The sequence below is a fragment of the Myiozetetes cayanensis genome, unplaced genomic scaffold (genome assembly GCF_022539395.1).
Source record: "Myiozetetes cayanensis isolate MyiCay16 unplaced genomic scaffold, myiCay2020 scf12, whole genome shotgun sequence".
NCBI lineage: Eukaryota > Metazoa > Chordata > Aves > Passeriformes > Tyrannidae > Myiozetetes > Myiozetetes cayanensis.
The window spans coordinates 12,318,863-12,338,589 of record NW_026086826.1 but is presented as its reverse complement, the minus strand read 5'-3'; the positions used below and the strand labels follow the sequence as shown (position 1 = coordinate 12,338,589).

Below are 19,727 nucleotides of genomic sequence, written 5' to 3'. Positions count from 1 at the left end.
AGAGGAACATTAATGCAATAAGGCAACAGAAATGTCTTTGCTCTTTGGTAACCAAATACACTTTAGGCTGTCCCAGAGCAAAGCAGAGCACGGACTTTGCAGGCTTGGCTTTTATTGTGCCTTAGAGATGAGCCCGTGAGGCCCTTGGAGACCTTGGATAGGGAAGGGCTGTGATAAAGCAGAGACACAAAGTAGTTATTGGGGACAAAAAAATAAATGTTGAAGGTGCTGGAAGGGGACAGAGGTGGTTTTTTCTTTAGTTAATTGGGGAAAAAAAAAAAGGGGTTTTGGTGGGCTGATGTATAAAAGAAGGGGATGGGTGACTCTTCTTGCTCAGGGAGATCTGTGACATTTTCCTGGCTCATGGACAAACTGGCAAATACCAAAGCTGGAAACTTGCTCTTTCTGTTCCTATTCAGGGTCAGTATGACTTAGTGAAAGGCCTGGCACCGATCCGGGACCCCAAAAATGAACAAGAGGTTCATGAAATTGAGAACGAATGTCTGGGCATGGCTGTCCTGGCAATCTCCCACTATGCCATCAACAAAAAAGTGAAGCTTCCAGAACTTCCCAAGGATATCAGGTGAGCTTGGATAAATTCTTTGTCACTGTTGGAGCTGCCGTGCTTCTCTTCCAGGAGGGATTTTAACTCTTAGTATTGTTTTTCCTTCTAGTTACAAGCAGTATATTCCTGAAAGTTTGAACAAGACCATCAGGCAGAGGAATTTCTTAACCAGGATTCGGATAAATAATGTTTTCAAGCATTTCCTTAAAGAGTTTAACAACAAAACCATTTGTGACAGCAGCGTGTCCCCACGGGACCTGAAAGTGAAATATTTATCCACAATGGAGACCTTGACTAAACATTATGGAGCAGAGATTTTTGAGACTTCATTTTTGCTGATTTCTTCTGAGAATGAAATAAACAGATTTAATTGTGGAGACAATGAGAAGTATGAAGTCTTGGTAACAGGAAACAATGGAATTCAGTGGAGGCTCAAGCCAAGTGTAAGTACCCCTTGATAACTGGGAATTAGAGGATGCTTTTGGGGGCATAACAAGCTGTTAAAAATGATCTGCAGACACTGCAGATCAGCTTTTTATTGAAAGGACTTCTTCCATAGGATTACAGGATTATACAGGTTGGGAGAACCTCAGGAAGTGTCCAGTCTAACCCCCTGTTCAGGGTTAGCTTTGAGATCAGACCTTTGCTCAGGGTTTTATCCATCCAGGTGTTGGAAAAATTCCAAGGATGGACCCTGGACAACCTTGGTGGGCAACCTGTTTACCAGGAAAATTAAAGACTCTGCATTATCTGCCAGACCAGACAGTGCAAAAATCATTAAAAAATTAAATAGCTTTATTAGAGATATTTTAATGCATTATATTCTATATTATATTCCATATATTATAAATTATGATACAGTTATATAATGAATTTGTAATGAAGTTATGTTTTAGAGTAAAAACTAAAACCCTAAAAAAAAAAAAGCTTTTCTTAATATACTTTTATCCAAAATGTATTTGCAGTCTGTACAGACAGAGAAAGAGAAGAAGAAAAAATCCGATGGCAAAACCAAAAAGGATGAAGAAAAACACAAACTTCGGGAGTCGTGGAACAATTTTTCCTATTTTCCTGAAATCACCCACATTGTCATTAAGGAGTCTACAGTCACCATCAACAAACAGGACAACAAAAGGATGGTGAGAACCAAACCTGGGATGGGTTTCCCTTCCATGGGGAACCAAAGGGGTGGTTGGGCAGCAGGTGGCAATATCCTTGAGGAACAGTTTTTAGTGTGAATGACACAAATATGTTGCCTTTAACACTGGACAGATGCAAAAGTGCCCATGAGAAGTTGGTGGGTGCAGTTGTTTCTCTGCACTTGCACAAGAGTTTCCCTTCCAGATCTTGTGTGGGATTAGAGGAGAACTCGGGATGCTGGAGAATGAAAGTTTCCAGCCTGTAAGGAATGGGGAAGATAGAGAATGATCAGTGTTGGCTCCTTAAACAGAACAATTTTTAGCCAAAAATCTGCCTGTTAAACATTCCTGCAGTGCTTTAAGGGAGCTGTAAGGAGGATATCTCTGTGTTGTAGGAACTGAAGCTGTCCTCTCACGACGAGGCCCTGTCCTTCACGTCCCTCATCGATGGCTACTTCAGGCTCACAGCAGACGCCCACCACTACCTGTGCACAGATGTGGCTCCTCCACTCATTGAGCACAACATCAAAAACGGCTGCCATGGGCCCATCTGGTCAGTAAAATGCGCCACTTTTATTTTTCCACTTGGGTAATTAGTCCTCTAACGCTGCTGCATAGGGAATCCGTGGAGGAAATCTGGTATTTGGGTGGTTGGTCATTACCAGAAGGTTGAAGAGCAACTTGGTTTTGTTAAGGATTGTATGGAAAAAATTACTTTTTCTCTCCACATGAATTTATTCTTCTATAAAACCAAACTTTCCTCACCAAGGGCGTATTTTGTGATTTATTTCACCAGTGGCTATGAACAGATGGGAATATTTTAGGCACAGTTGAAGTGTATCTACACTGACAGTGTAGAAAACCATGTGCACCATATGTTGGTTGCAGAATTTCCCCTTGGTAAATCTTTCCTCCCTTGCTCTGTGCAACTCAGAGGTCTTTTCCAATTGGTCTGATTCTGCAATAATAATAATAATAATAATAATAATAATAATAATAATAATAGATTTTGGATGCTCCTTTGTTGGTTTTCCTCACGGAACATTCCCTTCCAGCACGGAATATGCCATCAACAAGCTGCGCCAGGAAGGGAATGAGGTGGGAACGTACGTGTTGAGATGGAGCTGCACGAACTTCAACCACATCCTCATGACAGTGACTTGTTTGGAAAGCTCAGAGGTAGGTCAGGTATGGCATTCCCAGCAGGAATCTGATAATGAGCTAAAGACTCCAGAACATTCCCATTTTTAGCAATAAAACTGTGCAGGAACATGATGGAAATTAAGCATTTAAAACTCCCAGGGTGTGAGAATGACACAGAGAATTTGTCACTGCAACTTACCTTGAATGGTTCCAGTTCCCTTGAGAACCTTCTTGAACATGGACTTAATTATCTGGGTGTATTTCTGTTCCCACACTGGCCTCAGCTGGGAGTCTGGCTTGATATTTTGGGAGAATATTTAGAGTGTTCCCACAAGAATAATAATTGTAGAAATGCATATAAGCTCTTAGGGAAAAATGTTAATAGAATCAATGGTGAGGTCAAGAAGGGATATTTGATGCTGGGTTCATCTTCTGAAGATATTTGCAAAAATCCCAGCTGATCAGCACTGTCTTCCAACAGACAGGGCAGTGAGGCAGTGAATCAAGAGAGGAATTTTGTCTTGGAAAACATTCAGGCTCATTGTGAAGCTTTGGGAGGGAAGGGAGAGGTGAGGGAGCAGGTGTAGGTCCAGAAGCTCAGTTTTTCTTCCTCACCACCTTTGAATGAAACTGGAAGGTCTCAACAACAGCCTGAAATCTTGTTTTGGTGGTTGAACAATGTGGGTTGTGAAAGGGACTTTTGCTATTTTTAAGTCGAGATTTTGAAACTGTGGTCCAGGTTCTGCAATTCTTGACCAAGTGAAGAGAAAGTTCCTCCAAAAGAGGCAGAACTTCTGCATATTCTTGGGCTCTGAAACACCAAAGCCATAATTTGGGCTTGTGAGGGGCTTGCATCTGTATGTTGCTGCTCTTCTGCTCTGTTATTATGAGCCTTCCTGGGACTGAAGATGACAGGAATTTTAGGTCTTGTCCTGCTTTGTTGCACGTTGATTCGAGGACATGGCTTAGGAGCAAGTGATTAACTGCTCCTACGTGTGATTGCAAAGGGTTTGGGAAGCTTTTACACCTTTACAAACATATTTGCTTCCTTTTTTTCCCCTTTCCTCACTAATCCCAGGTGATAAATAACTCGGGGCAGTACAAGAACTTCCAGATTGAGGTGAAGAAAGGCGGGTACTTCCTCCATGGCTCAAACAAGTCTTTTGCATCCTTAAAAGAGCTGATGGATCACCTGAAAGGACAAATCCTCCGGACAGACAACATCAGCTTTACACTGAAGAGGTGCTGCCAACCCAGACCAAGAGGTAGCCTGGCCTTTGAAAATTTCATTGTTGCAAGAAAATAACCTCCAGGAACAGGAGGGATTCTTAGTGTATTCAGTTTGTGCTGTACTCTTGTGTGAAGCTCTTTTGTCACTTAAGAAACTATATTTAAAGTTTCTCCCTTCTCCGTTGAGGGGAAATCTTGTCCAAAAGCAAAAGCAGGTACCCTGAGCAGGTTTGAGGAGTTTCCTTTTGGTGTTACAAGCTCAGCAGAGTAAAAAATGATATTTAAAGTTACTTCCTTCTCTGTGGAGGAGGAACCTTGGAAAAAAGCAAATCAACTTCTTAGTGAAAAAATAATTTTTTAGTTTGTACTGTACTCGTGTGGAGCTCTTTTATCACTTAAAAATGATATTTTATGTTTCTTCCTTCTCTGTGGAGGAGGAGCCTTGTCAAAAACCAAAAGCAAGTGCCCTGAACAGGTTTTGGGAGCTTCTTTTTGGAGCTCCAAGCTCAGCACAGGGTGCTCAGGGCTAGTGCTTTCCTGAGCCTCATTTGTGGGAACTTTTCAAACGACAGCGAGAGAAAAGTTCTGGTTTCCCTTTTTGCACCTGAACAGCAGGTGCTGCTGTCTTGACAACAGAGGTGGAACTCTGGATTGGTATTTTTTTTAAGTAAATGTCCCAGCTGACTCAGAGCCATGGGAGGGAACACTGGGATAAAACAAGGACCATTAAGGTTCTTCCTTTGCTCCTGGGAGTCGCATCTCCCAGGGAGCTGCGCCAGGCACCACGTCGTGTTCCCGCGGCAAAGGAGGGTTGTAACCCTTGGTTTGGAGCTGTTTGCTCTCGTTATGAGCTGCTGTTCACTCAATTCATCTTCATGAAGCAGCTTTTGGTCTGCAAGTGATGGCAAGAACAGCCTTGTGGCAGGAAATCATCTGTGAGGCCACATTTTAGGGGCTGGGACAATCGTGCACTTGTTGAACTCTTGATGCCAAACACTTAGTGAAGCTGTTTGCTCTGAACTACCAGTGTCTTGCAGCTGAATTTTGTCTGAAAGAGGAAACACAGTGGTGTGATTGTGTGGATCAGATAATGGTTTCCTGTTAGAGCCAGGGGAAGGACTGAGCCACGGTAATACCTGATGTTCTGAGGGGTTTGCAGAGACACTGAGCACATGAAGAACATGGGGAATTATCTGGAGCAGGGGGGAGATTGTACATTTGACATTTTGGTGACATTTTGATGACTGTATTTGGAATAAAATAAAATGAGTCAGGGAGTTGAGTGCCCACTTCAGCTTTTCATTGGCATTAAGTCCAGCAGCATTTAGTGCTGTTCGTTTTCCTCTCTCTTCCCTGGTTTTTTTCCTTCTTTTTGAATCTATTTATTTGGTTGTTTTCTAAGAAGTTTAAGAGATGCAGAAATAAAGCAGTTTTTGCAGTGTGTGGTTCTTACTGATGGTTTCAAAGCTGCCAGCTGATGGTTTAGCCCCAGCACCCATGTTGTGCTCCCAGCAGGGGGAAGGCTGGATACAAACACACATCCAAATCCATCAGCTCATAATAAATAATGCCTGGAGGTCAAAATTCACGTGCAAAACTTCTGCATCTACCCTGACCAGAAGCAGCAGGGAGGAAGCTTTTTGGGTCTTCTCCTTTTGTTCATTTCCCATTCCCCAGTTTAATTCCAGTGCTCTGGGAACAGACTGTGAGTGTTTCATGGAGCACAAGGAATTCTGAAGGGTGTAGAGAGGAGACTCCAGCTACTCCTTGCACACTGGAGAGGAGATGTACCTGTTGGCAGGAGGGGGAGTGGGGGATATTTTACTTCATGGACAGCAGAGGTTTTGCCTCTGTCAGTCTTTCTTTGTGCAGGAAACACTATTCAGTTGCTTTTTTCAGCCCCAATATTGCAAATATTAACACTGTATTATACACTATAAATATGTAGCTGTGCTTTAGTGAATTGTCTACTGAATGATGAGCAGAAGTCAAGTCAGAGTTTCTCTTTTCCTTCCAGAAATCTCCAACCTGCTGGTTGCAACCAAGAAGGCACAGGAATGGCAGCCCGTTTATCCCATGGGGCAGCTGAGTTTCCATCGGATCCGCAAGGAAGAAATCGTGCAGGTGGGTGCCTGGGCTGCTCCTGGAATCCCAGATTGTGGCAGCCACTGGTCCCAGTCAGGTGACACAAAGTCACCCCATCTTGGCTGGTTCTGCCACTCCTATTTCTCCTCAGCAAAACTTCACTGGAATCTTTATTTGTATTAAATCCTCTGATTGCAGAATCCAAAATGTTTGTATGTCCTCGTGTGGAAAAAAAAAGATGCCTTTCACTAGAAATCAACTGGATATTTGAGCAGTTTTCTAATGTAAAAGAGGCCTTTCTAAGGTCATTTCACGAAAGTCTTAAGAGCTGTTTTGTTGCTAAATAGGGCTGTATTTTTTTAAAACCTGACTTGTCAGAAAAACAGGCAACTTGAGGTTTAAGACCATGTCCTACAGTAAAAAGGTGAAGTATTCAAAATCTCTGAACAATCTGAGCGTTCAGATTTCTGTGTTCTGAATTTTCCCAGACTTTCCGATGGTTGTTCACAGTCAGTGATGCAGATCCACCTGAATAAACCTCAACAAACACACAGTGGCTTGAGTGCACAAACCAGATTGAATGTTTCTAAAAAGAGCTCTTCAATCGTGCCATTGTCGTCTTCTGTTAAATAAAAAGGTTTGGGGGCTTTTTTAGTTGCATCACTGAGTGTGCAGAATAGAAATGGTGGTGATTGTTTTTGGATGGGTATATTTACAGTCAGCATTCAGGCTTCCTGCAAAAATACCCTGAAGTGGAATCCTCTGTTACTGAGGAGGAAATTACTTACCCAAACAAAGCATTCCATTGAAATATTACTTCCTCTGACTTTTGGAAACACATTAAAGATCACCTCAACAGCAGCTCATTGTGAGTAAGAGGCCAGTTGTTATTTATTCATTTGTTTAGTCTGGTAGTGTTAAATCACAGGGATGATTTGTTTGATGTTACTGGAGGTAGAATATTGCAGCAGTTTAGGTGGTGAGGATGCTCAGAGATCATTCTAGTACAGAATAACTTACTGGCATTGTAATAATTCACTGTAATAACTCACTGTAATAATTTTAAGTCTGAGTGTAGCTCAATCAATTGGAGAGACAGAGTAAAGTTCAGATTCAAATATTTGTGTAAAACTGCCCTTGTTTACTCCATGTCTGAGAAGCTTTTGGTGTGTTGTGTCTCAGGGGGAACACCTTGGAAGAGGGACGAGAACACAGATTTACTCAGGGATCCTCAACCTCAAGGACGATGAGAACGAAGGATATCAAAATGAAAAAGAGATTAAAGTCCTGCTCAAAGTCCTGGACCCCAGCCACAGAGACATTTCCTTGGCAAGTTGTTCCCTTTTGTGTGTCCTGCAAATAACTGGGCCTTATGTTGTCACTGAAAACATCAGGATAAATCAAACTCTATTTTTTTTTAGGATTAGAAATTAGAACTATTATGACTTTACTCCAGGCTTGGGTACTTAGGGAATGGCTCCACCTACATGCACAAGACTTGCAAAACTTTTCACCTATTTATACCTTTTTAGCAGACAAAGAAATGAATGTTCATTGCTTCTAAGTGACATAATTCTCTTTATTAATTAGCATTCTATCTCCTATTGCTTATTGATTTCTCACTTCTCTTCCTAATTAGTTCACATTTTCTGTCTTTCTGTTATCTTTTTCCCAGAGAGGGAGTTTCCAGCACATGCTGAATTGTTAGGCTCTGTTAGTCTTTGTTAGTCTCTTCTTTATCTTCTGGTTACTGCAACATATCCTTGGAGGGCTATAAATTCTGCATTCCAGGTGTCCAGCTTTCAGCTCCCCCAGGCTTTGTTCATTGGAGCTTATCGGGGTTAGTTCAGCAAAATTAAAATTCCACGGATTTTCCAATCAAACTCTTAACTATGAAAAAAACTTTAGCCATGTGCTGCCTAAAGTGGAAAATTACACTGCTGGTGATGAATACACTGTTTGTGGCTAATTAAAACAATAATTGAAAGTTAGTTTAAACTAGTAATTTAAAAAATTAATTAGGAAAGTTATATAATTTCCAGCAGTGGATAACTGTGAAAAGTCTTTAAAATAGGGGTTGGGGATGGGAAAATGCTGAGGGCAGAGCTCGTGGGTTTATGCAGTGGGATGGCACATCCCCACCACTGTTTACGTGGCTAAAGGCAGTGATTTTGTACGTGGTTTTGTTCCCTGATGCTCTGGATTTGTTAAACTCCTGGAATGCTGGCACCAGGAGCAGCAGCTCAGTGCTGACCTCTGTGCCCTTCCCACAGGCCTTCTTCGAGACAGCCAGCATGATGAGGCAGGTGTCCCACAAGCACATCGTGCTCCTCCACGGCGTCTGCGTCCGGGACGTGGAAAGTGAGACCAGCAAACATTCCCAGGAGCAGTTTGGGAAGGACAGGGCAGCCTTTGAGCTTGGCCCTGGCACAGGGGAGAGGGGCTTGGCAGATCTGCCTCTCAAGTTTTCAAGGGTGGAATTGGAACAGCAAAGCAGCTGCAGAGCCCTTTCTGTTAAAAGTTTCCTCTTCCAACACTGTTTTTGGATACGGGTGATTCCTTAAGGCTGGAATGCCAGAGGGACAGTGACAGTGTCCATACAAACCAACCTTTTGGTAGGAGGTATTTCCCTGGGAAGGCTCTGCCCTGTGGGCTTGGAAATGCTTTGTTCAGGTTTAATGTTCATTTACTTCGTGAAGCCACTCAGGCTTTTAATGTGGACTCTGGGCACGGAAATAAACCCTGAGGAGGGTGAAACAAAGACATTTGATAACCTCTGGCCTGGGGGAAGAGGGGACTTGGGGACAGGCCCATGAAATGACTCCAGACACTGGTTATTGCAGTACTGACTCGGTGCCCCTGACTTTGCAGATATCATGGTTGAAGAGTTTGTGGAGTCTGGGCCTCTGGATCTGTTCATGCACCGGAAAAGTGAATTCCTGACAACTCCTTGGAAATTCAAAGTTGCCAAACAACTTGCAAGTGCCCTGAGCTACCTGGTAAGAGGCACCTTAGCAAAGGCATTGCCAGGGGCTGCTGCTGCAGCCTAATTTTCCACCCAGGAAAATACAAGTGCTTGAGTGTGAACATTGTTTCCCTACTTCTCCTTTCTTTCTTTTACTCCAAATTTTTTCCAAGCTTTTTGGATTTCAGCTTGGAGTATTTTACAGTGATCCCCCATGGCTGGATACGCAGGAGCACTCGCAGAGCATCACTGCACTCACTGTTCTTTTCCAACTTTTCTGTAGGAGGATAAGGATTTGGTCCATGGGAACGTGTGCACTAAAAACATCCTTCTGGCAAGAGCGGGAATTGATACGGAATACGGTCCTTTCATAAAGCTGAGCGACCCGGGAATACCCATAACAGTGCTGTCCAGGCAAGGTATGGCCAGGAATGGCATCTCCAGTGGGGTGGGGAAGGAAGAAATACGATTTATACCAGCCAGAACTGGGTCTAGAATAGAAGTTATCAGCTTTTATGGATCTGAGAACTGTACAGTGGGTGCTTAGAGTATCAATTTCTCTTAAAAAACATGTTACATCTCCTGAGATAGAACAGAAGGAATCTCTGTTTCTGGGTGGCTCCTTGTAAAAGCCACAGGAACATCCTTCTGGGAACAGGGGTTTGAGAGTCGACATTTCCCCAAAACTGGACAAATTCTGCAGCTTCAGTTTATTTTAGTTGAGCAGCTGTTAGACAGTAATTCAGTTGAAGGCTGGTTTTTCACTCCTGATATTCACCCCCCAATGTGGATCCTGTGTTTTATCCAAGAACGCGTTGAGCGAATCCCCTGGATTGCACCTGAGTGTGTTGAAGACTCCAAAAATCTCAGCATTGCAGCAGATAAGTGGAGCTTTGGTACAACCCTGTGGGAAATCTGCTACAATGGAGAAATTCCACTGAAAGACAAGACGTTGGCAGAGGTAAAACCAAACTTTGCCTTGGCATTTCAGATCCTTCCCCTTTGGCACTTCAGTTTCCGTCCCCATCTGAGTTCCTCTGGCTTACAGGAAACCAGCTCAGCTGGACTGGGTAAGGGGCTGATCCATCAGGATTGCCACAGGTTGCAGCAGGAATTCTTGTCCTTGCATCGAAAATTGCTAATTATTGTTCCACCCTAATCTTGTCAAAGCACAGCAACGACTGAACACAACTTCTGATGTGCTCACACTGGTCCTTTTCAGAGATTTCCAGACTGGTTTGGGTTGGAAGTTCATTAAAGCTCATCTCATTCCACCCCCTGCCATGGGCAAGGACACCTTCCATTATCCCAGGTTGCTCCAAGTCCTGTCCAACTTGGCCTTGGACACTTCCAGGGATGGGGCAGCCACAGCTTCTCTGGGCAACCTGTGCCGGGGCCTCAGCCCCTCACAGGGGAGAATATCTTCCCAATCTCCCACCTAACCCTGCCCTCTGGCAGTGGGAAGCCATTCCCTCTTGTCCCAAATCCCTCTCCAGCTCTCTTGGAGCCCCTTTAGGCACTGGAAGGAGCTCTGAGGTCTCCCTGGAGCCTTCTCTTCTCCAGATGAACACCCAGCCTTTTCTCACCCCTGTGCCCAGTTGGAAGCTGAGTGAGCTCTGTCAGCTCTGTGGTTCTGCTTCTGTTTCTTTTGGACCTTGGTTCCAGATGGTCTCCTGTGGGACACCCCTGTGGTTTGCTCTGAATCCTAAAGAATTGAAATATCTTGTGGTGTTCTGCTGGCAGTTTGTGTTCATTGCTTCTGTTCCAAATGTGCTTTTTCCCTCTGGAAGTTGTGCTGTGCTGGGAAGGTGATGGAGCAAGGCAGCAAAGGAAATGTCCGAGCGCCTGAGTCACTGCCCAGGCTGGATCAGGAACTCCCTTGTCCTGGCTCCAGCCCCCTTCCTGCACGTGGGGTAGCTCTGCAGAGCTTGGGAATGCACAAACCCACCCTCATCCCCCCTGCCCCAGCGCTGGTACCTCCTGAGCAGCAGCCAGTGTGTCCTTGGCAAGCATTTCCCCTGGGCCATTTGTCCTGGTGCGTCAGGAATGTGGCAAACCTGGCAGAAAATAACTTCTGGAAGGTGAAATCTTTTTTTAAAAAGTGTAAAAACTTCATGTGTGTTAAGTGGTTGCTCCAAACAGCACCAGATGCAGCACAACAGTAATTGTCTGCTGGCAGGGGATCAGAGTTCCAGCTGAAAGGTGGGAAAGGCGGGAAAGTTAACTCCTTGGCAAAGTCAAGGATTTAATGGTGTTCTGATGCAGAACGTAGAATCGCAGAATCATTTAGTTTGGAATACACCTCTTAAGATCCCTGAGTCCAAGCATTCCCCCAGCTCAGAGTCCTGAGGTTTTGAGGCTACAATTCCCTGAGGAGTGTCTGTCTGTGCCCACAGAAGGAGAGGTTCTACGAGGGGCACTTCGTGCTGGCCACGCCATCGTGCAAGGAGCTGGCAGACCTGATGAAACAGTGCATGAACTACGACCCCCACCAGAGACCCTTCTTCAGGGCCATCATGAGGGACATCAACAAACTGGAGGAGCAAAGTAAGGCATGGGGGTAGGGATCATGGAATCCTGGAATGGTTTGGGTCGGGAGGGGCCTTAAGGATCATCTCCTTGCAACCCAAGGCTGATTGATTTGGTTAAACTGACATCTCTCTTCCCTGTTGGCTGTGCTGACAGGTGTGTTGTGTCCCTGCAACAGGGACTAACCATCTCTGTAAGATGTAGATGTAGTAAATACTCAGGGAAGCTGAGTAACTACTACAGGGTGGGAAGTACACCTGGAGAAAACTGGATCTGGAAGCAGACCCAGCAACCAACCCGCAAAGCGAGGGAGGATCAGCAAGGGATAGACTGGCCTGTAGGTACAGAGGAATTCCCCGTCAGAAAGCAGGACAGTTGTGACAGTGGGATAGGCACAGTAACAGCAGTAGACTGGGAGTGAGCAAGGATACCTTGGGGTGTTGGGACAGGAATCTGTCTGACCTGGGACCGATTTTTCTGTCCATTTTTCTTTTTTTCTGTCCAGATCTTTTCTGACCATGTTTTTCCACTCCTAGACCCTGACATTGTGTCAGAGAAGAAGCCTGTTACCGAGGTCGATCCCACGCTCTTTGAGAAACGGTTCTTGAAAAGAATCCGGGATTTGGGAGAGGTAAGAGGAATGTCCCACACAGAGCACAGACCGGTGGCGGGGTGGGGGGTATCCCCACAGCCATGTGCTGTGTCACAGCAGGGAGATGTGGATCCTGAACACCTAAAATAGTGCTTTAATGCTGCTGTCAGTGAACTGTGTTCCCAATAATGCTCTTTTCTCTCCCAATTAGGGCCACTTCGGCAAGGTTGAACTCTGCAGATACGACCCAGAAGGTGACAACACAGGGGAGCAAGTGGCAGTGAAATCCCTAAAGCCAGAGAGTGGAGGGAACCACATTGCTGACCTCAAGAAGGAAATAGAAATCCTGAGGAATCTCTATCACGACAACATTGTCAAGTACAAGGGCATCTGCACAGAAGATGGTAAATTGTGTAGAATATTAAAAGTATACACTGAAAGCATAAGGGTTTTCCTTTGAAAATGAAGCATTTTATAAATGTCCTGCCAGGAACAGTTTCTCCTGGATTGGTAGTGTGATGCGTATTGGGATTTAGGTACCAGTGCTGTGGGCTTGTACAAAAGCTGTTGGTATTCATGGCCTGAGAAGCGTCACATGTGTGCAAACTAAACATACTCTGGTTTTAGGAGGAAGTGGGATTAAACTCATCATGGAATTCCTTCCCTCTGGGAGCCTAAAGGAGTATCTCCCACGGAACAAGAACAAAATCAATCTCAAGCAGCTGCTCAGATACGCGGTTCAGATCTGCAAGGTGAGCTGGGACTGGAGCTGTTCGATCAGTTTAATATTTAATTTAACAGAGTGAGGAGGAATAGAGGTCAAGAACAAACACTCTCCTTTTCTGTCCCCAAGGACCTGAATCCTAAAGCAATCACCCCCCTGCTATGGGTGCTACTGGCACAAAGATCGGGGGGGGATAATGAGGACATTCCCTTGCTTAAAAGTTGCTTTGAAAAGTTGTTCCCACTGCAGAATTTGGAGGATTAGGAGGGAGGGCAGTGCTTGGAGTGTGAGTTGGCAAGAGGGAGGGAGCAAGGTGCAAGTCCAAAGGGAGGAAGAGATGTGAGTGCAGAGCACGGTCAGACCACGTGAAGCACGAAGTGCAGAAAAACAGGAATTAATTAAAATATTGGAGGACCAAGGATGACGGGATTTCTGTCTTCTCTCAGGGAATGGACTACTTGGGCTCCTGTCAGTACGTGCACCGTGACCTGGCAGCAAGAAATGTCCTTGTGGAAAGTGAGAACAGGGTGAAGATTGGGGACTTCGGGCTCACCAAGGCCATCGAGACCGACAAGGAGTATTACACGGTCAAGGACGACCGTGACAGCCCCGTGTTCTGGTACTGCCCCCAACCCTCCTGCCACAGCCACACTGGGCAGGGCAGGCACTTCTCTGCTCCTGTGCCCTCAGGCTTTGGCCATCCTCGAGAGTTTTCCTGTTTTTATAAGAGGCCCAAGTAAAGATACACATGAGAACATGGAAAAGGCAGCTGGTAGACTGTACTCTTGTGCCATTTATTTCTTCCTGCTCTTAATTTTCCCACTATTGTGGTTTTCCTTTAGTTTCACAGTGAGTTGTAATAACTGTACCTTATTTGCTGCTTTTTGCTGTTTACTTGGCATCCCACAATAACTTAGGTACAAGGACTCTGCAGACATGGAATGTGCCTCCAGAGCTGGCTTTAATAATGCTGTCCCTTGGATCCCCAGGTATGCCCCGGAGTGTTTGCTGCAGAGCAAGTTCTACATCGCCTCCGATGTCTGGTCCTTCGGGGTGACGCTCTATGAACTGCTCACCTACTGTGACTCCGAGTCCAGTCCCATGGCAGTAAGTGCTTGTGACAGAATGGCTGCTGAAATCCCGTAATTTTATTATTTTTGGGAAAAAAAGAGGTGGACTTACAGAATTTCAGACCAGCCTGGGTTGGGAGGGACCTTAAAGCTCATCATTCCCCCTTCCATGGGCAGGGATGCCTTCCAGTGGACTGATTTATCTTAGAAAAACTACCCTTGTGGTTCTTTCTTTGTGCTGGCTGAGGGATGCCCAGCTGACTCCTGCTCTTCCCACAGGAATTCCTGAAGATGATCGGCCCCACGCAGGGCCAGATGACGGTGGCACGGCTGGTGCGCGTCCTGCAGGATGACAAGCGTTTGCCACGACCACCCACCTGCCCAGAGGAGGTAAGGGATGGATATGGATGCTCCTGCAGCCAGAGCCATGTCCTTGGACAATGAATTAACACCAGAGGTCCATGGTTAACTAGGCCTGGCCATTCTGGTAGCAAAACCTTCAGCTGTGCTGTGAAAACGCATTTCCAAAGTTTGGAAGCATTATTTTAGGATGGGTTTTGATATTAACATTTCCAAGTTGGTGATATCCCTTCAGAGGGGTTAAGGACTTGCTGTAGTAACTGGATCCATGAAAATTCAGTTGGAATCCTTCTAATTTTTGCAATACAGCCTTCCTGGGTATGCAGCACACCTGTAGGTGAAGCTGTTAAGACCTGAACTTACAAAAACCCCCTCTGGTCTAGATAATTGCTGATCCTGACCCACCCCTGAGGTGTTTCTGTTCATAGGAGTGAGAATCTGCTCCTGTGTCTTTACTGGAAAACCCAAAGAGATGTTCCACTCCTTTAAAAATGTCCCTGTCCCTGTTCCAGGTGGACCAGCTGATGAGGAAGTGCTGGATATACAAACACGACGAGCGCACGACCTTCCACAACTTGATCCAAGGATTTGAAACAATTATGAGTAAAATGTAGTTAGTTTTTTTTATACTGTCAGTACTTAATGTGCATCAAAAATAGGTATGGCCAAGGCTCTTCATTTTTTTTTTAACTACTGTAATTTGTACTCTGACTGGGCCCATGTGGGGAAAGGATTCTTTTGCCAACAGTTTTCCTTTTGAATTTTAGTCGGATCAAATTAATTTAAAGGTCCGGGAGGAACAAGAGCTGCAGCTCCTTTGCTGCTTTTATTGCAGGGCAGTTTTATCCTGCTCTGATGATGGTTGTGCCACAATTGGAACTGCCCTGATTGATGTGATGGTGTGAGCTGAGAGTATGGGGACAAAACCCACTGCAGGTCTCAGTGCCAGCTCTCACATCTCAAACCTGAGCCAGTGCATGTAAGACGGCACAGTACAGCCATATAATAATTTCACAGAGTTTTGAGGCAGTTTTAAAGTATGCCTGACTAATATTCTTCATGTGCACTTACTTACTTAGATTTTAGTAACAAAAAAACCAACTCTGGCATAAAAACGCAAAGCTAAAATTCTCAGCTTGTCTTAACCCACCAGGTCACAGTTCTGAGCTCTTACATGTATTTAAAAAAAAAGGTGTTGTGTTCGAAAATACCAACCAAGACAGAGTGGAGGGGCGGGTAGAGTTGTGCATTTCAGTGAAGGTTTTGGATAGAGAGATTTCCCCTCCCCATTACACACCCTGCCCACTGAAGTTCATGACTCTGCTCCTCAGCTCGTGCCGTGGGTGAAGGACAGGAAGGGAAGGGATTAATGACACACTTGGGGATGGGAAAGCAACAAATCCGTGTGCAGAACCTGGGGGGTCATTGTCTAAAAGAGAAGAGGCCTGACCACCCAGGGAACAGCTGGGACACATATTCCTTAACTCCCCTTTGACTCCCAGCCCGTGTCCAGGTACCCAAGGAGAGCCCACGGGACCATTTCCCTCTGAGCAGCTCTTGGCTGTGACCCCTCAGGCTTCATCCAACAGTGGTTTAACTGGAACCTTCTGCTGACCCTAAATTTGGGCTATAATGTTTTCCTACCACAGTTTGAAAATGCTTTGGGGAGATACTCAGTTCTGGCAATAATAGGAAGATGTCTTTATATATATATATAAATATATACATATCAAATTGTAATTATGAGCTCCAATGAGGTCAGATTTATTTTTACAGTGTTACCTGTTGTTTCTGTATGTCACTTAGGAAGCTGAGTTAAATCTGTAAGCACTTTGTTACTCTTTATACAAACAAATTATTAAAGAATTTTTTTTTCTCCACATGCCTACCTTTTTAATCATAAATTAAACAGAGAAAGAGCTTTTCAAATAAAACTTCCATTGGAATGGTGGTCAGAACGTGTTTTGAAACCACCTTTCCCTACCTTACCTGACTAAAGTAGTCCAAGGCTGTTTCCCTCCCACAGAAAACCACTTTAAATATGTACCAACAATTTATTTTCATTGAAAAGTGTAACAAGTTGAGAAAGTTGCATATACAAACAGTTGGAACAAAATATTACAAGTTAATTTCTCAATACATACAGGCAGAATCCCAGAAAAGCTCCTGTTCTCTGTTTGTGCACAAAGGGTGGGCCAGTTCCACAGCCCAGCAGCTGAAGGAGGAGGGATTGGGATTTTTTTGTTTTTAAGCTTTGAAAATACTGATCCTGATCACATCCCAAAGCTTGAAAGGCAAAGTTTAAAACCTTTTTTTTATTTATTTAAAAAAAATCAGTATTGAAAAATGGCTTCAGTATTAACTAGGAAGGGTAAGGAAGGTTGTGGCCTCGGTGAACTCAGTCCAAATGGATTTGCTGCATGATTCCAAGGCAAAGGATTCCAAGGATTCCTTGGAATGAGGGATGGCTCCTTCTTTACCTGTCTCAACACCGACTGCAAAAGTAAGGATTGCTAATCTTCAACTATAAGGACTGACAGCAGAAAAGAACAATTCTTAATGAATAAGCTAAAAATACAAGAAGTCTTAAAAACACAAAATAAGGAAAAAAGGAAAATACACTCAATCTGGGAAACAGTGGCTGTGGGTGGCCCTGGAAGAGCAGGGACACACCTGGCTCAGCTGTCCCACACCTGGGGAAGGAGGAGGGGCTTCACCACACCCCCTGTGTTACAGGGGTACATCCACACCCTGGGAATCACTGCCTCCCAGGAAAAGCTGTGGATTCTCAGCCTAAAAGCAGATAAAGGTTACTCCACTGTCCAAGTGTCACCTATCCAGATCCCACTGAAAATTCCAAGGCAGCACAGTATAACATCTTCCTTTTACCAGCCATTTATTGAGAACATCACCGAGGCTCTGGGAGTACATTTGGTATCGCTCCGTTCCAGGACTGAGAGGAAATATTAAAAATGCCAAGGCTGTAAATGCAGGATTCTTAATCCTGGAAAAAGTCAGGTTGGAAAAAACCCACACGTTCTGAGTTAAAAAAATACAAAATAATTACTATCAAGACTTCCTCTTTTAAGTTCCTCAGCCTGAGGACTGGAGAAAGGATCAGCTTTCCTTCCTCAGGGATTTATTGCTTTCAGCTGGTGGAGCTGCCACAGCTCCCAAGTCACTGTGCTCTGGCCCTCAGCTGCTCTGGTGGGGCAGGTGACAAACCAACACCATCCCCTCTTCTCCCAAGGGAAAGTGAGACCACCAAGGACCAGCCACCCCTCACATACGTACCGTGTCCTCGGATGTGCCGTGACAGAGGGGGCTCCTCCTGGGCCACCACGACGACCCAGGGAGCAGAATGACGTGTGTGGAGTTAAGGCAGCAATAAATAGCAGAGGTCCAGGCCTGCCTTGCCCCCCCCAGGCAGGAGGGAGGGTTCCAGGCTCAATACACACGTTTTTTTTTGAGGGAGGACTCTGTGTAACGCACTGCGGATCCCGGAGCCGGGAATTCCACGGGGCCGGGCTCCGGGGAGGAAATGAGGTACGAGGAGCTGCGCTTCTCACTCCGGGCTGGAGCCACCTGAGGGCAAGAAGGAAACAAGTGACGTGAGCCACAGCAAACACTGTCAGTAAATAACACTCCAGGCTCGGGAATTACCGAGGACCAAGAGCTGGGAAGCGAGTCCCAAGGCCTGACTGCTTTGGCTTTAAGGTCCAGCTCCTGAGTCAGTGGTTGTGCCCTTTCCCTAAAAAAGCCACCACTCATAAATGCACTGATTCCCTGCTCCTGGGGGCTCTAAGGGGGTCTGGCACTGGCACATCCTGCCCAAACCCTTACCACACCCACCAGGAACTCTGTGTGATCCTGAGCAGGAATGCAGTGGGAAAGCTCTGCCTTGGCTTGTCGTGGGCCCGAAGTCCACTCGGTGGCAGCACAAGACAAATAAGACTCTGCAGCCGTTCTGCTCCATCTCCTCTCACCTTAGGGAACGGATTTGGGGGAGGAAGCTGGGATGCCTGCTGGGATCCCTGGGCTCCACTCAAAAGGGGAGGCACGACCTGCAAGCAGGTACTGTAGTCTGGGTAAGATCCACCTGTAGATTCCTAAATGCAGAATGGGATCCAGGATCAACCAGGAGTGGAAAGAAAACAGGCTTAATCATTCATTTTTACTTGCTATAGTGATGAGCACTCAGCAGGTATGGAAATACCTGAGTCCCACTAACAGGAGGTGCCATTCACAGCGGCCTGGGTGTGCAGTGAGCAAAATGTGGGATTTGGGGATAGTTTACTTTACAGAATTCCTTAAAAAAAGTGTCCTTCTCCTTGGTCACAGAAACCTCAGCTTGAGCAAGAAACAGTCCTTCAATACTTGGAAATCCAACACTGGGAATACCATTCTAGTGGGCTGGTTCTTGGTGGGAATATTTTAATACTCCTGAATTTACAGCTGACTCTGGATTGTAGGATTTTAGAGAGGATAATCTGGGTGTGAATCCCAGGGAGTGCAGGGCTGCCCTGCAGCAGGTGACCATGCAGCACCCCTCATCCCACGCTCTCCAGCCCCTCATTCCTGGGGTCCCCACAGCAGCAGCCACTCCCAGCACACAAAGCAGTGTCTAAAGCAGCCTCATAGCTCCTGGAGGAAACAGCCAGTGGAAACATGAAGAAAATAAAGGTATTTTTCTCACCTCAGAGGCTTCATTTTCAAACCCATCCACTCTGGCGTGGGTAGAGTGATGTGCCTGAGCATAATGATACCACTGCTGAACAGCCTCCTATAAAGGAGGAAAAATCCTCTCCCATGGCTGTCTACAATTCTTACAGCCTCAAAGCTCTCCGAGATGCATCGAAACAGATTTAATACAAGTGATAAAGCTCAAACATTTAAAACTATGATTAAGTGTTTAAAAGACACACAAGGCACCACTGCCCTGACAGTGATGCAGATACAGTGTAATTCCTGTTACATGGAAGGAGCAGAGAGTGCAACAGGGCTGGATGGTGACACCATCTGAGTCCTTCACGGTAGTCAGGGTAATACTGGTAACACAGTACAGCACTGCTGAGTTTTTTGGATAGTAGTTTACGGATTTGGGTTTAGAAACTACGTCCAGGAGACATCAAAATAAATTTAAAGCCAATAATCAGATTAAAACAAAATGTTAACAGAGTCACAGAATTACAGAATGGTTTGCGCTGGAAAGACCTTCACGACTGTCCAGTTCCAAGCCCCCTGCTTGGAGAGATGGGGAGAACACCTTCCATTATCCCAGGTCGCTCCAAGCCCCCTCCAACCTGGCCTTGGACACTCCCAGGG

At 45.3% G+C, this 19,727-nt stretch overlaps 2 protein-coding genes across 4 annotated transcripts in view; one reads left to right on the top strand and one right to left on the bottom strand.

Moving 5' to 3' along the window:
- Window positions 1–16,282, top strand: part of JAK1 (Janus kinase 1) — a 51,930-nt gene extending 35,648 nt beyond the window's left edge. The window contains exons 6-25 of the mRNA XM_050307431.1: window positions 420–583; window positions 675–1,008; window positions 1,531–1,704; window positions 2,100–2,257; window positions 2,760–2,883; window positions 3,926–4,112; window positions 6,095–6,201; window positions 7,345–7,491; window positions 8,436–8,523; window positions 9,034–9,161; window positions 9,411–9,546; window positions 9,937–10,088; window positions 11,524–11,674; window positions 12,193–12,287; window positions 12,460–12,652; window positions 12,876–13,000; window positions 13,419–13,591; window positions 13,962–14,079; window positions 14,322–14,432; window positions 14,915–16,282. Coding sequence (XP_050163388.1) covers window positions 420–583; window positions 675–1,008; window positions 1,531–1,704; window positions 2,100–2,257; window positions 2,760–2,883; window positions 3,926–4,112; window positions 6,095–6,201; window positions 7,345–7,491; window positions 8,436–8,523; window positions 9,034–9,161; window positions 9,411–9,546; window positions 9,937–10,088; window positions 11,524–11,674; window positions 12,193–12,287; window positions 12,460–12,652; window positions 12,876–13,000; window positions 13,419–13,591; window positions 13,962–14,079; window positions 14,322–14,432; window positions 14,915–15,016 — 2,967 coding nt within the window. The 3' untranslated portion in view covers window positions 15,017–16,282. The remainder of the gene's footprint in view (window positions 1–419; window positions 584–674; window positions 1,009–1,530; window positions 1,705–2,099; window positions 2,258–2,759; window positions 2,884–3,925; window positions 4,113–6,094; window positions 6,202–7,344; window positions 7,492–8,435; window positions 8,524–9,033; window positions 9,162–9,410; window positions 9,547–9,936; window positions 10,089–11,523; window positions 11,675–12,192; window positions 12,288–12,459; window positions 12,653–12,875; window positions 13,001–13,418; window positions 13,592–13,961; window positions 14,080–14,321; window positions 14,433–14,914) is intronic.
- Window positions 16,283–16,350: 68 nt separating this feature from the next.
- Window positions 16,351–19,727, bottom strand: part of RAVER2 (ribonucleoprotein, PTB binding 2) — a 28,205-nt gene continuing 24,828 nt past the window's right edge. For all 3 annotated transcript variants that reach the window (XM_050307444.1, XM_050307445.1, XM_050307446.1), the window contains exon 12: window positions 16,351–17,987. In XM_050307444.1, the coding sequence (XP_050163401.1) occupies window positions 17,850–17,987 (138 nt within the window). In that variant the 3' untranslated portion in view covers window positions 16,351–17,849. The remainder of the gene's footprint in view (window positions 17,988–19,727) is intronic.